At 45.3% G+C, this 16,741-nt stretch overlaps 1 protein-coding gene across 1 annotated transcript in view; it reads right to left on the reverse strand.

The window, feature by feature from the left end:
• KCNAB1 (potassium voltage-gated channel subfamily A regulatory beta subunit 1) overlaps positions 1-1,734 on the reverse strand; it is a 158,286-nt gene extending 156,552 nt beyond the window's left edge. The window contains exon 1 of the mRNA XM_087818362.1: positions 1,238-1,734. Coding sequence (XP_087674488.1) covers positions 1,238-1,458 — 221 coding nt within the window. The 5' untranslated portion in view covers positions 1,459-1,734. The remainder of the gene's footprint in view (positions 1-1,237) is intronic.
• Between the last annotated feature and the right edge of the window lie 15,007 nt (positions 1,735-16,741).

Here is a 16,741-nt window from a genome sequence, read left to right on the forward strand (position 1 = left end):
AGACTCACACTGTTGACACTTACGGGGCTGCCTGGAGCCAGGCTGCTTGCCTTATGCTGAGGTTCAGCTATGGTTTTTGGGGGTGGGGGCACTAGAAACAGCTTGTTTTCTTAGTGGCTCAAAAATATATCAAAACAACAGTGCTTAAAGTTTTAGCAATAAGTAGCTTTCATGTAACTCTGCAGAGGAACTTTTTCAAGGACAAGTTTTGTAGAAATTGGTTTAAATGCTTATCTCAAAATCCCACCCAGGAAACAATCTTAGGTCTGCATTATTTTAACTGCATTATGTTCCTTCTATCCTAAAACCTGTTTCCTAAGAAAGAGGCTGGACAGTTCAATGTAAATCATTGACAAAATCACATCTGCATATTAGGGTAACCAAAGCCTTTGGAAGACGCATCATTAGCTTTTCTCCGCTACATCTGCAAACACTCTTAGAGATTAGGAGCACAGCTGCTTTAAAGAAATAAAGTCAGGAAAACTCAGTACAAAGCAGATATAACGAGGCAGCAGGAGTCAACTGAATAATGCCATTTTCCACTTATCAAATGTAAGTCATTCCCTACCTAAGAGAGCATCAACTATCACCGTGAAGATTGTCCACTACGGAAAACTACAGAGAAAGAGTGACCTTAAAATTCTTGGAGGAAACTAGTAGTATTAAAACAACTGACTTTTTCTCCATACTTCACAACAATACATTTTATTTCAAGCAGTAATTCAGATACGTCAGTGTTCAATCTAATTTGCCAGTATAGGGTGTTTCTCAACAAAACTTCCTCAAAAGCTTGCCTAGCATTTGTTACTTTGGTCTTTCAAAAGATAAATAAGAATGCAGCACTAGCTGGGTAACTTTTTAATAGTATAATCACAGAAACTACAGCCTGTTCCATAAACTGGGACAACCACATGCTGTTGAAAAGCGACCCTGGTCTCAGTACCAGTTTCCAGCACCTGTGCTACTCTGCAGACTGGAGCGCACGCAGCTCCTAAGGTGTTCCAACACTTTAGATTGTGCAAAAATGGGCTGCATTAAAAAAAAAAAAAAATCCTATACGCACACAACACAACACAGCCGCCCTGGGTTTGCCACCCACCTAAGGAGCTGGTTCGGAGACACCTGAGAATCCTACATTAACGACCCGCCCAGGAGTAAGTCATTTTGCAAACCTGACGACCTGCGCGCCCTGCACCTGTGCGGCCCCCGGCCCCGGCGGAGGGCATCACATCCATACCTATATTTCATGCCAGTCTGCTTGGCGGTGGACTCTTTGAGAGAAATGTGGTGCTGAGGCGTGAACGTGCCCAGGCTGCGCGCGATGATAGCGACCGTGCGGAACTTGGCCCGGGCTGCGTTCACCACATTGGGGGCGTTGGCGCTCTGCTTGCTCAGCAGCCTGTCCTCGCCATTCCGACTCTTGAGGTTGTGCTCGGTGCAGGCTATAGAGACTTGCATCGCTCCCGGGCGGCGCGGTCCCTCTCAGAGCCCGGGCGCAGCGGTCACGAGCGGCTGGGAGCTGGGAGGGCTTCTGCTCGGCTTTAACCCCTCCGCGCCCCCGCGGACGCGTCCGAGTCCTCGGGCCGGTCTGGGCAGCGGCGGGGCGCGCGGCGCAGTGCGGGGCAGAGCCCGGACTCCCTCCGAAGTAAACAGCCTGCCCGAAGTTGTCGCGGCAGCTGGAGCGCGGCCGGCGCGTCTTCCCGGGGAGCGGCCCCGGCCGGGTACGCGGCCACACGCGTGCGGCCGGAGGCTCCCGCAGCCGCCTGCGCTCCGCGCGGCCGGAAGCCCGCCCGCGAGTCCGAAGGCGGGCTCCCCGCGGCCGGCGGGCGGGACCCCGCAGGCCCCCGCAGGCCCCCGCAGCGCGCGCCGCCCGTCCGCGCGCCGCCGGGCCGCGGGCAGGGTGCTCCCCGGCGCGCCCCGCGCCCCCGGAAGCCGCTACCCGCAGCCCGCTCCCGCGGGACCCGGGGTCTCCGCGCGCTCAGCCGCCTGCTCCCTCCTGCCCCGCTGCGGGGCGTCGCGGGGGCTCCTCAAGACTCCGCCCCGCTCATTTTCAGGCACAGGCTCGGGCGCTGAGCCCGCGGGAGCGCCGCTTCGCAGCCGCACCGAGGCGCAGGCGGCGGTCCCTGCAGGGGCTCCCGCCTTGGTGAGCTCGGGAAGGCGGGGACACTTGCACCGGCTCCCGCCGTAACAGAACCCCGGGGGCTGCGCCGGGGCGGGGGCGGGGGCTCTGCCCCGATTCCACCAAATCTGCAGTTGGAACTGGGGGAAGGCGGAGTGGGGGTGCCTCCGCGCGAACCTGCGGGTGAATTAGCACGGGAACGCCCTGCCTGGCTGGCTGCTGAGAACGCAGCCGAAAATCCCTATTATTAGCCGTGCAGGGTTCAGCTTCCCCTGTGCACGTTATTTCTCAAGCAGATAAGTTTGAAGTTTCCTGAAAAGCCACTGTGCAGACTTTTTGGAGTCAAGTCATCTAACTCGCTGCAAAATCTATCCTGGCTCCCACAGGAGGGCCAAGGATGGGGGAGGAGGCAGCAGCCTGGCACCACCCCGAAGGGCCTGACTAGCTGCGCGGCAGGTCCGCATCGCCCCCGGAAAGGGCCAGGCCAGGTGCTGGGAGGGACCCTGCCCGCCGGTCATCTGTGGCCCCTGGTGAGGACACGCGCTACCCCCAAGCCGGGCGTGAGCAGCAGGATGCGAGGCAGGAACATTGCCTGGCGCAGTGGCGGGCGCAGAGCAACTGCTCAATAAACGCCGCTGGATCAAACTAAGCACCAACTGTCCAATAACAGTTCATCTCTCCATTGAAAGTGCACGGAAACCACACTCCTTGCGTAGATGTATTTACAATAAAATTGTGGTTTCTGCAAAATCGGTTTTCTAAATGTGGTTCCCAAGAGACACTGCCGTCAAGTCAAAAGGGTTCAAATCAACAATATTTGTAAGCACCAGCTCTGCACTAGGCAATGGAAAGAAATATGGGGGGGGGGGATGAAACACTGTCCTTCTCAAGGAACTGGCAATCTGAGTGGACAGGACAAAGCCTTCAGTCCTAAAGGGGCTCATTAACAATGTCTGAGGCACATTAGTTTTTGAATGAATCATACAGACGCTAAACACACCGGAGTTTAGCAGAGGAATGATTATAGGAAGCTGGAGAAAGTTCCTCATTTATTAATTTCCCACACTTCTCCTGAGACCCTATTAAGCGTCTGGCTTTGCTGTTGCTGGGGTACAAAGATGACTTGGTCAGAGGCTGAACCTCAGGGAGCTCAGGGATGCCGAGGCAGCCCTCAAAGAGGGGTGAGACTTTGCCTGGGGCATGAATTTGGTTAGCAGGGGAGGAGGGAGGCTGTCTTCCAGGGGTTGGCTGGTGTGGGGAGAACACATACTCTGGCCATGTTTATATGATAAAAAATAGCAGGTCTCCAGCCAAATTAAGTTGTAGGAATTAAATTTTCTAGTAGAATGTGTGCCTGCTTTGAAATATATTCCAGATATGAATTTGAACATTTTGTAACCTGCAGATAAGGTTTAACTGCATCGTGGAATCTCATTCTTTACACCCCATGCCCTTCCCACTCCTTACTTTTAAATATGCGTGTATATAAATACACTGCCCAATGTTCAGTGGTTGGGAAGTAACTTTAGGGTGGGGTGAGGGCTGTAGAAAGGGACAAATGAACCTAGGATGCCTTCTTTTCACCCTCAGCTCCACGGAAGGAGTTTTTAAGCATTATCTTTATTCCCTGGAATAAATAGCAGTGGGCAGAGAGGAAGCAGGTCATTAGATCCTTTATTTTTTCACACTGAGCTGGCTCATCAGAAATGATCAGTGTGAATCAGGAAAAGAGAGTGAGAAGAGGAAGAAGTGGGAGGAATCAGAAGGAACAGCTCATATAAAGAGTAAAATAAAAGCCTGGGAGGCGAGATGAGCACAATGATCACCACAGGGCCAGAGGGGTCAGGAGCCAGTGGCTGAGGGGCAGGAGGTGCTGTCAGTTCTACAGGGAGGAGGGGTGTGGAGGGTTCAGAAGATCTGGACACTGTTCACTGAAGGGGCTTTCAGGTTTGCCAAGAGCTAGCAGAGCAAGGCCTGAAAACATCACCAAAAGCAGAACAGGGGACAGGTTATCAGAATAAAACATGCACTGCAGAGCCCCGCTGAGTCATCTTTTTATCTCCCAGAGGACCTAGCAGAGTGCCTTGTGCACAGCAGGCCCTCACTCTATAAATAACTAAGACAGGGAGATAAGCCAAAAAGGAGGAAGGAGGCAGGTGTATGGGAACATGCCAAATTATTGGATAAACGTGATTCCTTAAAAAAAACAAGAAGAAGAATAGAAAATCCTGCCCATTCTAGTTTCACACAGCCTGCTCACTTAAAAGGAGTGAGTAGTTGCCCCGCACTCATGTCTGCACCTCTTGAGTACAGACAAGTGTTCAGCCTTTAGTACGTGCCTCAAAGAGAATCCAGTAACTGAGGCCAGAGGAACAGTCACAGAGCAAGCCCCTTTCTTGCTGTCCACATACGCCTTTTCAGACCTGACACAACATGGGCTTTCTGGCAGCCAGCCAGCTGCTTGGTGACACACCCCAGCTGTGCTCACCCTTCCCAGCATTAATGGAGCAGTAGGTCTCAGGAGCCCGGAAATTAGATAATAGTTGACTGTGAGAATGCTCTTTCCTAATAAGTTTGTGCTAACGGGCCACATGCTAATTAAGCTGAGGAAATTGGATTTGGAATATGTATGCTTTCATTGTCACACAGTAGGTTTGGAGGAGTTCCCACTATTATTATTTCAGGTTCAGATAAGACCCACAAATGAAGATACAGATGACAGACATAGACATAGACATAGACATAGACATAGACATAGACATAGACATAGACATAGACATAGACATAGACATAGACATAGACATAGACATAGACATAGACATAGACATAGACATAGAATGGACATAGACATAGACACAGGCATAGACAGACATAGACACAGACATTAAACATAGACATAGACAGACATAGACATAGACATATAGATAGAAACAGATATATTATTATAAGTCTCCTCCAATTCATATTTTGAAGTCCTAACCCCCAATATATATCTCAGAATGTGACTGTAGTGGAGACTGGTTCTTCAAAAAGGTAATTGAGGTAAAATGAGGTTATTAGGGTGGGCCCTAATCCTATATTCCTGGTGTCCTTATAAAAAGTAGAGAATAGGACAGAGACACATACAGAGAGAAGAAAACACAGGGAGAAGACAGCTATCTGCAAGCCAAGGAGAGAGGACTCAAAAGAAATCAACCCTGTTGACACCTTGATCTTGGACTTCCAGCCTACAGAGTTGTAAAAAATAAAATATCCAATCTGTGGTATTTTGTTATAGCAGCCCTAACTAACTAATACAGATATAGGTAGTGTTTGTTTTTATTTTAATTCTTATATTTTTGCGCAAGTGAAACTATTGAAGTTCTCTAAAGAAGATGCCCCTGAAAGTCATCATTAGACCATGATGAACATTATTATCTTGCTGCTTCATACATCCTAAGCCAATATTACAAATGTGCTCTAAAGATGATCTCCAGCTACAACTCATTTATTCCTTTCCACAAACTCTTAAAGCCTCTATATGGTGATACTTGATACAAATACTGCTTTTCGAGGCACTTCCAGTACTTTCTCTTGTCCTTAACAATCTTCTTATTCTGCCAGTTTGCCCCTTTAAGGGCTTGCTTTATACTGGGCATCCGGAATTAGCAACCTCAAAAGTGTCATGAGGCAGTGGAGAGAGGCCTGCAACAGCAGATAGAGGCCTGGGTTCCCAACACAGCTAGGTCACTATCCATGATCTCAGGTGTAATTACAGCTCTCTCTGCCTCTTTTCTCTCACTTGAAATCTGAGGGTGATACATACTTATTTCCAAGATCCTCTCTTGTTCTACACATTCCACAAAGTGCTTTTGCAGAGAGATGTGGAGGTGCAAGATTACATAAAGCCACGTTACCACTTCCTCTGCAATTTCACCTTGGTCTGAGCTGGTCTCTACTGATTACTTGATAATTGGAATTTTTTGGAAATAATTTCAAAGGGTCATAACTGAGTTATGGTGACAGAGCTGGTAAGGAACAGGCTACTTAACCTGCACCAGATCTTCTCATTCTCATCTGAGCCTTCATGGTAATGTGGAAGGACTCTGGGGTGTGGGGTCAGTTGGTACGGGTGTGCATCCCAGCTCTGCTCTCCCCTTTCTTCCCATGAGCCACTGAGCAGTATTCTCAGAACCTCCCTGTGCCTCAGCAATCTCTGAGCAAAAATAGTGCAAAAACATACCTCTCTGGCTAATTGTGGGAATTGCACGAAATAGTGCTAGGCTCACAGAAGGCACTTAATAACTGGTAAGTATCCATCTCAATTTATTAAAAGTAGGGCTATTAGGAACTCTTTAATCCCACAAACATGCTCACCAGGAGATTTCAGCAATTGCTAATAACAGTAACACACAGCACTTCCCATAGCCTAGGAACTCTTAAGAGCACTTTCCATGTATTAACTCATTTACTCTTTATGAAATCCCATGGGGAGGTGCTATGCTATCAAGTCCATTCTATAGATGAGGAAACATGCAACACAGGGAAGTAAATAAGGTGCCCATGGTGACACAGTCAGGAAGCTGCATATCTGGGATTTCCCTGGGGGTAGCCTGCCTTCCTAAACTGTGCATGCTGCTGCTGGCTGCAAGAACTTCTTTGTGAGAAGGGCTTTAAATAGTGTCAATTTATTAATATCATTTAAGAAAAGCCATATTCTTATTATGAGGAGAAAAACTTCAATATTAAAAGTCTAAAAATTTCAGAACAATTAAATTATCCATTCTTAGTAGCTTTTGAGTATGCCTTTTATCAGCCTTTTAAATACTTCATAATACTTTATTCCCACTGCTCAAGAAAAAAAATTATTTTCTATTACCTGGGAAATTTTTGATTAATTGAGTTTCTTACAAGTAAAGTCAAATGCTTTTTGCTGAGTCCACTTAAAACTTATGGTTTATTTCCATTGGAAACCACAGCCAGCCAGGACCAGGAAGCGTTCAATTATGGAACCATGAAAACTGGATTCATGCAAAACAGAAGAGATCTGCTAATAGCCCAAGAATTTTAAACATGCAAGTGTACAGATGGCAAGCCACTTTCTGTGCCGATTATTTGTGATTAGAAGAGGAATTATGAGGGTGGGAGTTTGCTATTCATCAGAAATTCTTAACATGTGGGTTTGGAGAACAATTGATTACACTCTGACAAATTGAATCAGCCATGAAAATTAGCATGGGCTTAGATTTGCATAGACATGGTTTGGAATAACAGAGAGAGTAAAATTGAGGGCCAAACTGGAAATACTCAAGGCTCTACTGAATGAAAGACACTTCCAGATGTCTACTCTTCTGCTTCCCTGGGAGAAATGTTTCAGCAGAGAGCCTTTACCAGGGAACTGAGGTATTCTCACAATACAGGTATTCTCACAGCACCGGCTACATGTCCAAAACCAAAGATGTCCTTAACCAAGGGTGGTTAAGCTTTTCAATTAACACTGAAAGTATACGCATAGCCACTGATAAATATTTCCTTAATTCAAAACTTCTGAAAAATCAGATGTATCAGCAACATCTCCAGTATTGGTGCAGCACTTTATACATTCAAGGAAAAGTGTCATAGTAGGAGGCAAGTGTGGAAAATAGGAAATTCACAATTCAGATTCTTTTGTTCAGGCCTCTTCATGGTAGGTAATTTCTCATAAACTTGTCTGGAACCTGATCGTAAAGCTGGGAGAGAAAAAGGACATGTGGTGTGTTTATTTTTTTACAAATGTCATTAGTTCTTCCTAAGTTATTAGCCATTAGTATAATTTCTGCCATTGCCTTCTAATAGAAAAAGCTGGTCAGAAATATTTGTCATCTTTTTGGACAAAAGATTTCCTAAAAAAGCGTATTTCACAGAGAATTTGTTTTCAAAGATAATTAGAAATACTATATTTCATCCAATTTAAGATATCATAAACCATAATATTTTGTTTACCACCAGTATAAAAATTGTGGCAAATTAATTGTGACACAATGCTGTTTTCTCCCTTTGCTTTTTATTTTAAAGTTATTGAGTCTTTGTAGACTTAGGTAGACTGTTCAGCCCAAATTTTCACTCTTATACATACATAAAAAGGAAAGTATAAGGGGAATAAATTGGTTAAAGTATTCTCAAAATGTGTTCACATTTAGAGGTAGATGCTTCTGGTTGTTTTACTAAGCCATCAACGTCTACACAGTCATCCTTTGTGTTGGTCATGCAGCGTTAAAAAAATGCTCAACTATTGTCTCTGGGATGTTTTCCAAGTTGTTGACACTCATTCTGAAAGTTGTGATGCAGGAGCCAGCAGCAAGTAAGAATTATGTCGCAATTTCAGCAAAGGAAAAATATAGGCTTCAAAGAATTGATGAACTACGATGATTTCTAAGATAGTATATCATAAACTCTTATTTCATGCCAACTCAAATACTATGGAAGGAAGGGAGGGAGGGAGCGAGGGAGGGAAAGAAAGACTTTTAAACACCCACTATGTACCAGGCATTATTCATTCCAGAGGAAAGGGAGGAGGGAAAAATCAGCTTTTGTTAAGCATCTAAATTAACTGGGCTCTCAACTAAGTAGTCTACGGGTATAGTTTCATAAGCCTTCACCTCCACCCTTGTAAACTGAGAAGTGACTCGGACTTTGGAAGTGCTTTCCACATCAGGTTGAGAAATATAAGCAACGTGAAGGTCTTTCTAAAACTATATTAATGGGCTAAAATGTCCTTGTTTCAGTTCAAATTTATTGGTCCCCTTAGGGTGAGGAAAGCCATTATTACACATGTCACTCTACCTCACACTATCTAAAATATTTTTGTAAAAGATGTATTTACTCATTTCTTTATTCCATTCATTTTCAAAGGAAATGTGTTATAAAAAGAGCAGATATGAGATCCTATGAGATTTCTTCTCACTTAAGTCCTTCCCTTTGGCGTATCAGAAAATTAATGTAGGAGACCACTCAGGCTTTCATCACCTTAAAACAAAACTCATTTGGGGGATATAAAGATCAAGCTCTCATCTTATGCTCTGTCAAGTACTCTGTTGTCTCAAGTCTTTTATAATGCACATGTATTATTTTAACTACATAATAAAATTTTTTGAGGTTATGGAAATGTTCTAAAACTGAATTTTGATTATAGTTGTACTATTAATTTACTAAAATCATTGAGTTAAAGATTTATTTTGAGGTATATAAATATCTTAATAAAGCTGTTAAAAAAAATAAAACAAAGCATGACTTTGCTGAGAGGTTTTTTGTTTTTGTTTTTGCTTTGCCCCAGACTTCCCTTCTATATCAGAAGCAAAGACTAAAGGTCTGAACACAGAACTGACTACAAAGTCAGAGGTCAGGGACACCTCTGAGAGACTTTCGAGACAGGATGGGGAAGAACAATGAGTTTAGTTGCTGTGCAGTTCCCCAGAAGAGCCTGTGCTTCTTCTGTAACCGGGCTGAGATGTCAGAAACCCTAGCTAGGTTGAGGGAGAGTCCAAGGCATCCCACAGGAAGTCCACGCTGGGCACAACACTGGATTTAGGATGGCATGCAAATGGCAGAGTGGCAAGAGCTGAGGGTGGTGCCAGAGACAGCCTCACGGTGTCATCCACACTGTGGAACGAAGCAACAAACCAGCCAAGGACTGTCAGGGCTCCCAGGGCTCGCGGGAGCCGCAGAGCACAGAGCTGGGCGTGAGGCAGTGCAGGGTTTGCAAGCAAAGATCCTGGATGCAGTAGAATGCCCCAAACCAGGTGGAGCAGCTCAGCCATGCAGGCGCCCAGGGGGGAAGGGATATCAGAGGAGAGCAACGGGAACCTGAAGAGTGGCCTGAAGATCAGCTCTGATGCGGAATTGGAACTTTGAATTAGCTAAATGTTTACCCAAAGCTCTTGTTTGGGAAATGGATGAATTATCTTAAACAGCAAGTTACAGGCTTCTTCTTGCCCTTAGCATAGCTAGGGGGTTTAGAACCAGAAAAGGACAGTCAATAAAAACTCCTTTTCTGACCATTAACGTACATTTGTGGGATGTGGGAGGCTCCCAGTGAGCTGAGGGTCTAATGCTGTCACCTTTGACCTCAGACCTCCCAGGCTGACCTTCCAGGAAGAACATTCTATATTCCCCAATAGCCAATTCTGGGTTTAAGGGGCCTCACTTTATCAGATTATAAAGTTTCCTTTGCACCCAGCCCACGTGGCTGGATGGTTGAGCGTGGACCCATGAGCCAGGAGGTGGCAGTTTGATTCCTGGTCAGGGCACGTGCCGGGTTTCGGGCTGGGTGCCTGGTGGGGGGCATGCAGGAGACAGCCCATCAATAATTCTCTCTCATCATTGATGCACCTGTCTCTATTCCTCTCCCTTTCTCTTTCGGAAATCAATAAAAACATTTTTTTAAAAAAAAGGTCTCCTTTTTCTCTATCAGAGGGTGACTCAGGTCTTCTTAAGGTGGTTTGAGCAGATGGACAAAGTGCCTGAAGATCATGACTGGGGTGCTTTTTTCTTGTCACTGTTCTCACTTTGAGCCTCAGGCAAAAAACCCCAGCTACAGGATGCCCTCCCAGGATTTGCTGCTGCAGTGAGCTCACTGAGTCACTAGATCTCAAGAGCTCTCTTTGGCTTATACCCCAGTTGTTTCTAGGTTCATTTACAAATCAATTTGCCTATTTGTAACTCTTTAAGTGACATTTTAAAAGGTGGATCATTAAACAAAAGCCAGTTGGAAGCAGAGTCACCCCATTTCCCTGCTAGTCAGATTGGATTGTCTGTACAACTGCTATTGTGTTCCACATCTAGGGGAGATTAGCCATTCCATAGCTAACATCGGTATTTAAGCTCAGTGCTCATTCATTCAACAGCACTGCACATTATTTGTAGCAATATGGTTGCTGGTTATAAAAGCTTTTGTGTGGGGGAAGAGGAGAGAGGATTTTTGGACACCTAACGTTCCTGGCTTGGGGCTTTTTCTTTTAATTGATTAGAAGTGAGTTATTTAATGTTACATGTAGGTAGATGAGAAAGTATGTTCCTTCCAGCAAATGAATGCCTGATTTTAATTTCTCCATAATCATTCCTAATTGTTAACTGTCTTATGAAATTCAAAAGGCAGCCACGCAGAGGAGGGAAGACATTTGAGAATGTTGTTACTAAAGGATAGCAACAGGACCAAGGGGGACTGGCAGGCAGCAGGACCTGCTGACAATGTGGGCTGTTCCACGCGCATCAGGCTGCCCACCTGGGGATCTGTCAGCTTATTTCACAGGACCAGATGCCAGTACATCTCTGGATGGTAGTTGTGTTCCATGGGCTCTTTCAGGTGGCAAGAAACTGAAATGGGTTTGTTCTTTTGGCAAGTCCAACATCTCTCCTCCCTTCTTCTGATAAGAACATCCTACGTTTCAAGTCAGATGGACCATCACTCTCAAGCTCCTGGTGTGGGCATGTGACCCAGGTCATAGTGATTGACTCATGCTGGTCATGTGACTCAATTCAGTTCAACAATACTAAATCCTGGGGCATTGATCAGAAAAGAGAAACTTATTTTTTTTTTTTTTTTAAACTAGTAGCTAGGTAAGCCTAGGAAAAGACCTGCTTGTGAATGGACTGGAAGGTCACTAGGAGACAGTATTCTCTAGCGTCCCCATCTTCTCGTGGCCTCCCTCAGCAGGTGGTGTCTGCTCTTTCCCACTCTGCTGCTCTATTCACCATGTTACTGTGACCCAGCTATTTGGTCTCTGCTTCCAAGGATGCTGTAAATGTAGAAGCTGTCCTCAGGATGTGGCTCTGGGCAGGGATCAGATCCCTCCCCGAACAAATTCCAAGGTCATTTCCAATTTTAGGTTTCTACAATTCCCCTTTTCCTTTTTAATTCTCTTTTAATTGCTTTTGTTTAGATTTTTATTAGTGTTGAGATGTTTCCCACAAAGATTAATAAAGGGAGTTGCGAAGCAGAGGGCCTCATTCAATACCCACAGAAGGCTGCATGGAGGAGGTGATGTTTGCTCTGGGCTTTGTTTTAGGGCACAGGAGCCCATTGTTAGATAACACAAGGACACTTCAAGTCAAGGTTGAGTGTGAACAGAGACATAGATGCATGAAGTGCTGGGCAAATGTAGACTAGAGGAGGCAACGTGGTACAGGTGGATGAGGTGGTGAAGGAGGATATTAGAGAGAAAGGGAGCAGGAAGAAGGGGTTGAGTCATACATGAAGAACCTTAAGTAACAGCCTACCTAACCCTATTCAGGAGGAAACAGACTCTGATGGGTGCCATGTCTTGTTGGGATTAATGTCACGTATATTTTTCAAGCTCTATCTTACTGCCTCATGTACTGGCCCAATTGGTTTTTGTGACAGTAAAATCCGTAGTGCAGTCATCCCTAATGTCCCACATTAAATCACTTTAACCAAATGATATTAATGGTTTCAAAGTGTAAGTAAGATCTGGCTCACAGCACCCTCGTGGATGATGGAAATAGTTCAATACCAACCGGGAGGAGCTTAGAATGAAAGTGGTTTGTTGGAACAAAGTAGCCTATAAATAGTCATGCTGGGACAGGTAGGCTGCGTTGCTGAAAGGCCCTCCCACTAATCCGCTGAATGTTCCATAAATCAGTGGGAAAACAAAGAGGGGCCAGTGTGTCTCCCACAGTCAACTGGGGCGGGGGAGGGGAGAGAGGGCGCCTGCTAATTAATCTCCAGTTCTGCTATTGTAACACCGCAGTTTCCTTTCTATCGGGTGACTGGTATTAAAAATGAAAAGAAAAATATCATTCTGCTTCCTTTATAGGTTCTATTACCTAACAAAGGCCAAATCAGGAAATGCTTTTAGCTTTTGATGTTAAAGAAGACGAGGATGGCAAGGAGGTTGTGCAAAATCAGATTTACCATTGTGAAGTTCACTCTCTGGCTGAGATGGCAAGGGAGCAAAAGTCCCCAGACCAGCCCTTAGCAACTAATACTTAATCTGCTTTAGGGCTCAGTTAAGAAAATAGAGCCAAAGGAAGGTGGCATTTTCAGCAGTGAGCCTTTGTGATTAAATGTCAAATACTGGGACCGCATCCTGCGGAGTTCACACTGAGCCCTCACGTAAGCCTGGGAGGAACAGCAAACAGTCCTTGAAGAGAAGTGGTTGAGCTCCGCAAACACTGCTCGGCCTGAGCAGCTGCAAAGACGAGTTTGGAGACCTCAGCTCGGGTGAGGGGTGAGCCAAGGGACGTCCAACAGCCATCCCGGCTGCCCTGAGGAACGCTCTCCTCAGAGACAGAAGGTTGGGCCCAGGATCTGCATGAAGTGAGCAGCCCGATAACCACAGCCAGTGCCTGACCTTGAGCTGATGTGAGTATGTCCAGCTCTGGACGGGCTGAGGTGTGGTCCTGCTGAAGGCAAGCAGCAGAATGAGGTCTCATGGCCAGAATATTCCAAATAAATCCTTCACATACATTTAGCCCCTCCTTGCTTTTTACACTTCACATTTTATGTCTTTCAAAGAAATGACAGTTATTTGTCAAACCTCTTTATAAACACCTCTTATTACATAAAAATCATGAGTTCGCTGGCTGCACATTAACGTCCAGAGGCAGAGTAAAAGGGGAAGGCATCTGTCTTTGTTTCCTTCTGAAGAAACCTCAGTTTCCCCTCACATCTCTTTCTCTGGGATTGGATCACACACCCACACCTAAACTGTCACCCAGCTGGGGAGAGAGCCTCCACTGTTGGCTTAAACCAGTGGTTCTCACCCAGAGGGCTTCGTTAAACAGAGGGCTGGTCCTCTCTCCTGGAAACTCTGGTTCAGTAGGTCTGGAGTGGGGCCTAAGGATTCGCATTCCGGGGTTGATGGCGTGGTCCTCACATTGAGAACGTGGCTTAGACAAATCCAGGTTCACCCTTACGTACAGGGAAGAAGCTAACCGGCCCTTAAACACATGGCTGCTTGGAGGAAAGGAAACCAACTCAGGATTCCATTAGCGAGAAAAGGTTGGACGTGCGGCTGTTAAATGGGAACCACCAGAACCTTCTGGGTTGGAAGCTACTAAAACCTAAACTTCTTCACAAAGGGGCATCTTGTGTGGTCTGTGTTGATTCTGGCTTCCTGCTCACTTGGTTAGTAGCACTCAGCCCTGCTGTTCCCAACAAGCCCAGGGCAAGCTCTGAGGCAGATCTTATTTATGTTGGTCAATGGCCCATTGGGATGGAGGGAGACTCAAAGACCCCGTGGGAAGGCATAGCTGCCAATGCACTCCAGCAAGGAGCACCAGCTGTGCATCCCACCCCGGTGCGCTGTCCTCTGGAAAGTATCTCCATTGTCTGAGATAACACGATGAAAAACAAAACAATCGACTGATGATCTTGAACTGCTCCTTCAAACTGAAATAATCCAGACTTTGTAAATACAAGTCTGGTACAGCAACCTGCCTTTTATGTGCCTCCTGTGTGTGTGCACTAACCCAAGTATTTAATTACAATTATGCTATGAGCTGGGCCAAATATTACTGCTCCGTCAGTGCTCTGTGAGAATATGAACCATTCAGTAATCTGTTAATTTGGCCTTTCCTTGGCTGCTCCATTCAGAATAAGCTTTGCTCTCTGCACAGTTTGATTTTCATTAACTTTAGGGCATGAGGAAGGAATGCCTATGGTCATTTGAGAGAATTCAGAGTCAAGTGACTGATGGGTAAGTTTTCTCGTTCAGATAACCCAGCAGGAAGGACATAAAAGCTTATAAAACAGTGTGTGTAGAAACCGTTTATTCTCTCCTACCCAGCTCCCCATCCAAGCTCCCACACTGAGACAGGAGTCTTTCCTGAGCACTTTGGGGGTTAGGATGGGAGCGTTTTAAGTTGCACATCTTGGGCACTCAGCAGTCCACTGCCATCTTATCACCAGGGCCCTGGGTATCTTTCCCATATATTTGAAGTGAGCAAAGAGCATTTCTAATCTAAGTGCCAATTCTGGAGAACAGTTACTTTGAAGACAGCCTCAGTCATTCCATGTTTCGAAGGAAGAGAAAATATATTCTATACCATTCAACACTGTTTCAGCTGAAGCACATCAGCTGCTTGAAATAGAGTGCTGTCATAGACAGTCCATTCGCCGTGCCTTTCTTCTGTAGATTTGGGCAGAATTTGGAACAACAAAAGAATAAACAACCTGTTGGCTTATCAACCATACACAGTACTGCTCTACCTTCCAGCCAGTGGGAAAATAGGGGGGAAGTATACTGATAAGAGGTAAAAGAAAAGACACCACTTTCAGTCAGTGATTTACTTCTGGTATGAATAACATTAAGCACTTCGCCAAAGGATAGACCCACATGTGTATGGTTTCATGCCTGGAAACATGTTTCCCGCATAGAGGATGCTGAGGCAATGTCCCAACACAAGTGTCCTTGGCTGTATGGTTGTGATGCCCTCCGCAGGGGAGCCGGGTCCTTCTCATCTGCCTTGCCTAGAGTGTAAGACCTTCCCATTTCCTGGGGGTCATCACAGCCCAGGAAAAAGGCTCAACTCACCAGCAGTGAAGAAGCTAGAGCCGTCACCCTAGTGGGCCAGGGCATGGGCACCTGGAGCAGTTGAGACCAGAAATGACAGTTTTCTTTTTAGGGGCTGCATGAAAAATACAAGCTCTCTGTCTTCAACATTGTTTGGACTAACAAGGATTTTGGCAGACACTCAGCAAGGTTTTGCCTACAATATAATTAGATCAGGCAAATTTATAAATCTTTGCAGACAAGTTTAAAAGTTAGCAGCCTAAATTTCAATTTCACAGAATATCTAATCTTGAGGAGCACACCTATGGAAATTCTGGGATCCTTCTTGCTGTTTGAACTATACATTTATATTTTAGAACACACAAATAGATTTTTTCTGTCTATATAAATCCACCCACTGAGTGGGTGGGAGTCCCCTTTCCTGTGTCATCCTCAGAGACCACTTATTAATGGGAGAGGACACCAAACCCAGAAGCAGACTCAGGAATGTGGCCAGAAGGGCAAACTCCACCAGCTGTCCTGGGAGCTCTGACAACTACTCTATCCAGGGGTAAATATGTATCCATATTTCTGCCAGTATTAGAATATATGCCCAAATATTCAATATAATTGCTATACTCTTAAAACTTCCTCCCTTCCTTCCTTCCTTCCTTCCTTCCTTCCTTCCTTCCTTCCTTCCTTCCTTCCTTCCTTCCTTCCTCTTCTAAGACATGTAAGGGTGGAGCAGAAGGTATCACCACCTTAACTTAGATATGGCAAATCACAAATGCAAATTAAAGGGTCTGCCACCACCCTTGCCCAGCCTTCGCTTTACTGTTTTACAGTATGTAAATTTAATCACTTATAGTTGGGAGACAGAAATGTCAAACATACACAAAAATTATCAAAGAAAACATTAGAAAAATGCATCACATTTCATTAAGAATAGTTTATTCAAATACATCCATAAAGAAAAGGTTGAGTAATATTTATATTACTCCATTTTAGAGATGGCAACTGTACCCTGTGTGCACCTGTCCAAGTGGGAGGTTTGAGCCTAAAGAAAGAGACTGGATTTGAACGGAGAGACCAGCCTTAGCTCTGAGCAGGTCAAAAGGCTACGTGATGTCAGGGAGTCAGACTAAGACAGCAG

Source organism: Miniopterus natalensis, chromosome 6 (genome assembly GCF_054644295.1).
Source record: "Miniopterus natalensis isolate mMinNat1 chromosome 6, mMinNat1.hap1, whole genome shotgun sequence".
Lineage (NCBI taxonomy): Eukaryota > Metazoa > Chordata > Mammalia > Chiroptera > Miniopteridae > Miniopterus > Miniopterus natalensis.